We start from the raw sequence: 8637 nt of genomic DNA on the forward strand, positions 1-8637 counted from the left end.
TCAACTGGAGATAAATCTAATTGGAATTGCCAAAACTACAACACTTAAGAAACATCAGATCATAAATCACTGTGTACTACTAAGGCTTGAGTCATAATATTTCTTTCCATTTTCCCAAAATGGAAAAGCAGGAGCCTTAATGTGGCCAATTATTGCTTCCCACAACAGGGGGATTGTTGGTGCAGCCATTACTTGCTGCTTCCTGCATGTTTGAAATAAAAAAAACAGGGGCTGTTTCCGAAACCACACACTCGTTCCCTATTCACTACTCACTACATGGGGGACATGGATTGAGTGAACTATGTAGCGCACTCAATTTAAAGTTGGTATTCGGACAACGGCGTCATTTATGGCTAAAGTGAAAGAATTTGACGCTTTAGTGTGAAATGTGAAACAAACAGCGGACAATACATACATTTGTAAGTCATCTCTCCTTGTTTACCCGCCAATGACAGATTGTCACGTGATACCGTAAAGGCTGATGGAATATATTTTGTGAGTTAGGGTGCATCAGTTGTACACTACTTTTCGCAGTGCATTGTGGGATACGTTGAGTGAACTACATAGGGTACAGCGATGCTCATTAACATTCCGGACACTATTTCAAAATGGCGTCCACACTATTGCGTGCACTATGTAGGGTATAGGGGGTTGTTTCGGAAACAGCCAGGGAGGTGACAACAGATGCAAAATGGTGCTAAAATTACAGGGAGATTTGCGAGGCAAGAACAGACACAGACACCACGGAGTTCCCTGCGGCAAAGAACCTGAAAGTTCACATTTCTGTGCTCAATCCAATTTCTGTCACAGACATCAGCTGAAGATGGATTACAAATTTGTCCTGCAACTGTGAACAAATAAAAATAATATTTTTTTCTTACCTGGAGAAGCTGCTAGGAAAAGATCCCAGCACTGCGATGGATTGGACACTGTCATCCGCTCTCTGTGTTCCAGCCGATTCCCCATACCTACTCCCAGTGCTCCACCTCTCCCTGGACACAGGCAGGTTGGGATACAAGCTAAAGGGCTTCTGGTCCTGAAGATCCACCACCGAGGCCAAGTTTGCTGTATAGTTATAGTCAGAACTCGGGCCAAGTCCCACTGGCAGGGAGGCCATGGTGCGGCCTTCGTACCTGGAGCTCACGGCACTCTGGAGACACGCTGCGTCACAGAAAGTATCACCATCCCCTTTCTCCTGCTTGACCACTTCAGGGGTTCGGATGTGAATGAAAGAGGGGACCGGATCCTTTTCTTCCTTGATCGTGACGCTGGAGAGGAGGGGTCCAGGCTGCTGCTGCTGCTGCTGAGACAGTTTCTGAACTGAGTTGTCAGTTCCATTCAAGCTTGGACAGTTGTTTCCCCTATCCAAGGCAGATCTTATGTCGTTGGGAAAAGGGCTTATCGGAGCCCTGCTGCTCCTGCACTGGTGCAGGATGTTATCCAAGTGTGCCACCTCTGTATCCAATTCAAAATCACTGATTTCTGGCAGAGAGCAGGAAAGTTCCAGGTCTTTCCAAATCACTGCGTCCTCCAGCAGGAGATTGCTGTTGCTCTCCAAAATGCTTTGGCCAACAACCGTGTTTGTGTTGTATGTTTCCAGGTCTTTATCCAGAGAAAAAGTCTCCTGCTGCTTGATGTGCTGGGGAAAAAGGTCAGGCAGGGGCAGGTTCCCCAGGACAGAGGTGTCGGAGGTGGTGATGATAGAGTCAGGAATGCTCTGCTTCAACAGGTTGCTCTCCATGCTGAACTGATCAATATCCTGTTGCTTCTGCATCCTCCCTTTGCCCTCCTTCATGTCTGACAAGAAGAAACTTCCAAGCTCCACGGGATCTTTGGACCCACCTTGTTCGGTTGAGGACACCGCAGATGAGGGGAGAGACCCAATGCCGGGCAGGTGCATGTCAGGCTGGAGAAGTGAACCAGCTGGGTCGCCCATGTCACCACCTAATCTTCCTCCCGTTTCCCCAAATGTCAGGCTGCCATCTCGATTTCCGTTGCGTTTCAATCCACCCTGATCCATGTCTTTATACTGACGAGTGGAGAGGATGAATCACAGGTCACATAAGAGAGAGCAGAGATGGTTAGCTTATAAAAGCCCTGCAACAAGACCATGCAATATATTACTTAGTTTTTATCAGATTATTACTTCGTTTTTATCAAATTAACGTGGAAAGGCTCAGTATAATACTGACTTATGCCTTTAGAGTGTAATAAATACAGCATGTCACCCTAACCCAGTCTAGATGACATTTCACTGACCAAATATAGAAAATAAAGGGAAATGAAATAACTGGTGCCACGGACATCATCGCTAAATAAGTCACATATATTTGAAAAAAAAAAAAATCATTTTAATGTGAAAAAATTATAAACGAAGAACCAGTTATAAATAAACAAGCCGACAGTCAATCCCTTGGTTCAAAGGTCGGTGTGACTAAATATTTGAGATATAAACGCACGAAATAGGATCGATCAGTCAAAAACACAGGAAGGTCGTCCAAATGTAATATTTGAAGCCATTGTATGGTCCATTCCGCCTCCGTTTTGTGGAGCACGGCAAAAACGGAAAAGGCATTATTGCTAAAAACATATTCAAGGCAACAGTCGCAACACTTTCAACGCTCCCAGAAGTCGGCGAGGGCCGTGCCTGTACGCTATTGGGTATATGTAAAGTTCACACTCTCCGTGTAGATTTCTGAGGTCATACGTTTCACCGCCCACAACACGCAGGCCCAAACAGTGCAGAATAAAGCGGAGCACTTCAACACAGAATGTTCAGGTGTAGAACATGAAAACCAACTCAAAGTTTAGTTCCTTGACACACTGTTACAGCGCTTCCACCGCATTAATGCGACCTGTTGGTCGGCATGGAAAATTACACGCGTGTCACGCACGCAGTCAAGGAAGCTGAAAAGCAGTTCTCATGCAAGATTCTTTGTCTTGCATTACGCATATATATTCGTTTCCTCCACGCGGCGACGTTGGGGCGTTCGGTGCGCATCGTCGGCCTACCTCCAGCACGAAACCAGTTTTCCCACCTTCCCCATGCAAATCAAACTACAGAATCCCAACACCAGCAACAACGTCTTAGGGGTAATCGTACCTGTTGGGAACAAAAAGGAAGCGTTCCGTTGGTTAAACCATCTCCTTCTCATTTTCTCCAGTCTGAGAAAATGACACAAACGTCGCTTGAGCTTTTCGATAAAAGCCTGTTACTTAAACCGGTGCTGTTGGATTTGTTGCCGCCCTTCTCGGAGACCGGCACGAAGAGCAGTCTGGAAAACGAAAAGCCAACTACTTCAAAGTCGCTGGTGGATCTGTAGCGATCCGTGCGCGTGTTTTCGCCGATCTGTCTGAAAACTTTCAAGTCGTCAGCCTCCGAAAAGAAACTAGTCGACGACTGGTTAACTGCTGGTGATTTTGAAAAATAATTCACATTCAAGAAGGGCCAGATCTGCGCCGCCGCGGCTGTACTCGTGCGCCATTAAACCAGTGTTTTTAAGTTATATAAGATGGGCAGGTCGCACTCAACAAACTCAAGCTAGGTTATGGCGGACAGTTGGTGAAATTAATGTTAATGTCAAAGATTGGAGATGCGCTTCCGTGTTGGCCTTTCACAATAAAGGCTTCTGGTTTTGCGTCTGTAGCTGTAGGAATTCTCAGAGGAAAATGTGTGCGTGGGGGGAAATAAGCAAAAGAACCTATTTTGAAAATAAGGAGAATTATGATGACGATCACTTGAGTGATGATGTATATTTTCACGCTAGCTGAAGTATCCAAGGTAGTTTTCTTTGTCAACTGGAAGAAATACAGTCCAGTTGACAAAGAAAACTACCTAGGCTAACTATGACCTGGATGATTGAGTCTACACAGACAGCTAGCTGAAGTAGTTTGACTTCCTGCCGCGGCCAGATCAGGTCGGGCAACTTGACTCGACTGTGAGTTTGACACTTATCAGTGAACGCCCCTTTCTCAACACACTATCCACTGGGTGATCTGTCAAAGTTTGTCCCTCATAGATATTAATAAACGACCGAACTCTCCCTCTTCGAAGTGGAGGGAGCGCGGCGACTGCTGCTTGGAGCGAATGCGGAACTGTAAAGATCGTACTTCTTGATTCGGCCGCTGGAGGCTGGTGTTGATGCAGCGTCGGTTTTGGGACTTCAAAATACATTAAGAGTGAAACGATATGCAATTGATTAAATCCCATCAGAAGTTGCTGCACAGAGCAATGCGCTGAGATGTAAAAGAAACTACAGAAAAAGAAGAAAGCTGTGCCTGAGAACATTGAACATATGCATGGCTTTCCTTGATATTTGTTGTTTATATAATAATGTATGTTTGATAACATATCCTTAGCATTAGGCCTTCTATTTTGGAAAATTAACTTGATTCGATATGTAATGTGTAAGTTTCATCCTCCCCAAATCACCTCAATGCACTTTTTTTCAACTTTCACCACAAATAGACCAACTGGCCACTTATTGGATGCTCCCATGAATTACCAAGAGTCCATCAGAGGAAAAATAAGCAGTGTACAGTGGACCGTGAGCCACCCCAGTTGCCATGATACAACCATTCGGTGCTGTAAACGCGCCCTGTGACAATATGGGGTTGTAATTACAGCAGTATATTTAGGGTCTAATCAGGGAAAATAAAAAGACCAGGAGGAACAATGGAAACAGAGAGGAAGAGGGCAAACTGTGGTTCAGATCAGAAGAGGAGAGAAAGAAAAGTTGACCACACAGTTGCAGATCCCAATGTTGATCTGTCTGGAAAAGAAAGAAACAATGAGGTGCAAATGTGAACCAGCATGTCAGAAAGCAGAGAAGCAAGGTGGTGGTGGGGGTAAGGTGTGGCTTTCCATGCAAGTCACTCCATTAGCAGTATCGGAGTGTGTTCTGAGCATGTAGATGCATCATTAAAAGTCTAGCAGAGCGAGTGAGTCGGAGGCTCCCAAGAGTCTGAAAAAGAAAAAATAATGCACTGTTCCCAAAACATCACAGATAAACACCGTGAATAGCTAATGCTGCTTAACATGTAATTCAGTTCAATGGTAAATAATGGAAAGGTTGGCTGTGTATGTGTATCTATAGCTGGGAATTGGCCCAGAAGAATGTTGTGTGTGCAGGGTCTTGTAACTTGTGTCCTTGCTCTTCGTGTCAGCGACGACATGCGCCATAGACGTGTCAACAGTCTGATGTCCTGGAGGGAGACATGGATCGAACCACCAAACCCCACTGCCATGTTTTAGGGAGCTATGTGATGAGATCATATTTGTTAATAATGTAAAAGGAAGGGTTTTATTCCTCGAGTCCAACCACAGTTGAGATGCTGGGGCCTCACCACTGTCACTGTCCCAGTGAGGGATGCTTTCTTTACCGCTGAGCTAACTTTAAAGACACATGCACGGAAAGGTCAAATTGTGGAATTTCTGACTTAAACCATAAAGTGCTGCTAATGCACTCTGTAACCTTTTACTTTAAGATTCTGCGGTTCATGCTGTCATCTTATGTGAAATCCAACACAAGTCATGATTTGAATGGCACCACTATAATGGACAAACATTACTTTGTTTTAACCTGTTTATTACACAAAAATGGTTATGCATTAATATTTACAGTACTGCAACAGCCATTAATGAATAAAAGCATTTTTCTTCACACTTTTCTGTATTCTATTAGAAGATTCACACTCTGGCCTTAGAAGGAATGGTTAGCATACCAAGGGCAGGACTTTCATAACCACACCATTGTTATGTAAGTCACAGCAGTTGCATAAAAGGAAGACTTTAGAGAGAGCAGTCCAGAACGGAAGGAAGGATTTTTGCTTAAAGATGAACAAGCAGTTCACACCCTGCACATTTCATCTTCAAACCCAAAGAGAAGGTGGACTCATACAATACACAAAGGAGGAAAAGCCAAAGTAGCAGGCAAGAAAGTGTGAAACTCACACTTAAAAAACACAAATTATCTGGGCTTCTGCAGGAATTCAGCCTGAAAACAGAAGTGAGGTTGTACCTTTACAAAATGCTGCAATGATCACTTGTGCCTGTGTAAATCATGGGAAAATCAAATCATACCAGAGTTTATCCTGCAGGCTGTCAGACAGGAAGCCCACACAAAAACTATTCCCGGTTTAAAAGTGGCACATGACCCCTTTTCAGTTAACACTTAAGTTCTTTCATGCAACCCTGTGGCAGCAGGAAGCACAACCAAAATGTGCTTTTAAAAACTACTGAAGCTAAAATACAGTATCTGTGAGAAGTTGCAGCCCTATGGGACATATGGTGATTTTGGGAACAATTACAGGAAATCTGTTGCAGGTCACAGTAAGTCAAGTTTGGCTAGAGTTGTAACACATCTGTCCTGTTTGCCTGTAGCAAAGCGCTGAAAGCCACTCCCGAAGCTTTCAGACAGAGCTCCATAATTACCTTCAGTTAACCTTCAACTCAATGGCCCACAGTAACCTGTCAGTTTAATAGTTGGTGAGGCAACATGATCTCCAGACAGTGAAGATGGCTTTAGAGGGGATCAGCCTCAAAAACAGCCTAAAATAAAGTGGATGCAAAAGAAACATCACGGACTTGGCTAAAAAAATCAGTCTGTCATCAGATGATGAAAAACATCACTGTCTGATATTCATGTTTTTACTATTTGCACAGTTGTTTGACTGAGACTTGAGAGAAAATGAATTATGACTCCTAATTCAAATGTTAGCAGTGCTGTCTGATAGCTGCATCTCACATGCAACAAATACTGACTGAATAGTGCTGTGTGCACTGACAATATATATATACCGGTTCTACGGTACAAACCACATATCCAGCTTTAGACGTAGGGTCTGCCATTCTGTACCAAATCAAGAATCTGTCTCGTGCTCTGTCTCGTCATCGAGGGTAGCTAGCATCAATTGTACCAGAAATGACCTAATGTTGAACCCAATGTTGAAAAGAGGAAATGAGATGATTAGACAGGTCAAAAGATCTTAAACAGGGATCCTGGGTGAGATTAACCAATACACCTATCTGCCAGGCCATCAGATTATGTAGGGCAGCTCTCAGATCAGCTGGTTTTGTGGTAACAGAGAGCTGAGCTAATGATTTTTGATAATGAGCTGTGAGATTCCCAATCTCCCTGACGTGTTTTCAGTCCAAATTCATTTTATTAATGTTTTGTTGACAAAAAAAAACATTCATTTGAGATTTCCCATTATCAAAAAGGACTCAGACAGCCTGATGCAGACCCACTGGCTGACAGTTTGCTGAACCCAAAGTAACCCGAACAAAAGAAGTTGTTTACAATCCCAAAGCACAAACCATTGGGGGTCATACCCAGTCTGACACCTACAATGTATGGCATAAGAGAATGGCCTACAAGTGAGAGGGGGAGAGGAGAGGTTTGATATTCAAATCTCACATATTCACATTAATAACCATAACATAAAACTAGTTGTCCTCACATCTTCGTGGAAATAGAAAAAAATAAATAAACACAAACTCAAGAACAAACCATCAATCAATACCTGAATTAAAAGGAAAAGAGAAGCTGTCCCTACTCCCCTATGCAGCACAACCCCCGCACCCGGGGCCTGTTTATTCATGAAAGCTTCAACATTATCCACTCTCATTTGAGCTTTCAACCTTTTTCTCCAGCATGGCTACTGGTTCCACACCTCCCACACCATTCATTGTATTTCTGCAGGTTGACTAAATTAGCAGAGGCAGAGAGAAAGTTGATCAGAGTGTGAACTGGCTTTTATTTTAACCTATATTTTAAACCAAAAATACATAAACTGAAAGAAAAAAATCTTCCCTCAACCTTCAACCCTTCTCTTTAAAAGATCAAACAGTGCAGTGAGACGCCTACATTCAACAAAAAGGTGCTCTAAAGATTCCATCTGTGAGCAAATATCACACCCTTCCCCAGGTTCTTTGCCCCAGGATGTGTTACCTGTTTGTGGCTATTACCCAGTGTATGACCCTCCATGGGAGGTTAGCGCTCCACTTTTCAACAGGCAGCTTATAGAGGCACATCCAGCTACCCTTCGGGGAGACATCAAAAAACTCGGTCCACCTCAATTGCCTGTACCCCAACAGTGAGGCCAGGTTCAAAAGCTTGACACAGACCCAATAGAGAGTTTGTTTCCCAGTGGCCTGGAAAGTGTCCATCCTTGAGGTGGAAAAAGACAGGATCTGTCCTCCTCCCTCTTACCATTCCCTCACAGCTGGAGCAGGGAATGTAGGGAAACTGTACTCTCCTCCATCAAGCCACTGTTCACAGTGAGTCCGATTGTCGGTGAAGGATCTCCAACGGGCCGGCAGAGCAGCACGGATTTTAGCCAATATCCTCTCGAGCAATCTAAATCATCCTTGTTCTCAGTGGGTGCAGCGATGAGTCCCTGGCCCTCAACAGGTGGCCCAACTTAGTGCAGCCAGCCTCACGAAGACAGGTTCTAAGGCTGGAAGACTGCAATTTTGCGAGCTGAGAATGCTGTCAAATAACAATGCCTCTGCGAACACCCAGAGACCAGGAATCGCATCCCCTATCCGTTTAACATTAAACATCTTCCAGGCCTGCAGCAATGAAGAGTAGAAAGGGTCAAGGCCCATGATCTCACCACCACCTTGATCAAGGA

The 8637-nt window shown here is 44.0% G+C and overlaps 1 protein-coding gene across 4 annotated transcripts in view; it reads right to left on the reverse strand.

Annotated features, from left to right (window-relative positions):
• LOC130538165 (glucocorticoid receptor-like) overlaps window positions 1-3548 on the reverse strand; it is a 35314-nt gene extending 31766 nt beyond the window's left edge. Inside the window, exons 1-2 of one of the 4 annotated variants that reach the window (XR_008953786.1) lie at window positions 3104-3548; window positions 882-2029 (exon numbers count right to left, since the gene is read on the reverse strand). Coding sequence is in view for 3 of the 4 variants with exons in the window: in XM_057055535.1 (XP_056911515.1) it covers window positions 882-2020 (1139 nt within the window). In the remaining variant the exon portion in view is untranslated. Of the gene's footprint in view, window positions 1-881; window positions 2098-3103 lie in introns of all 4 variants that reach the window. The other 3 variants (XM_057055535.1, XM_057055536.1, XM_057055534.1) reach the window with 3 other exon arrangements.
• Between the last annotated feature and the right edge of the window lie 5089 nt (window positions 3549-8637).

Source organism: Takifugu flavidus, chromosome 14 (genome assembly GCF_003711565.1).
Source record: "Takifugu flavidus isolate HTHZ2018 chromosome 14, ASM371156v2, whole genome shotgun sequence".
Classification (NCBI taxonomy): Eukaryota; Metazoa; Chordata; class Actinopteri; order Tetraodontiformes; family Tetraodontidae; genus Takifugu; species Takifugu flavidus.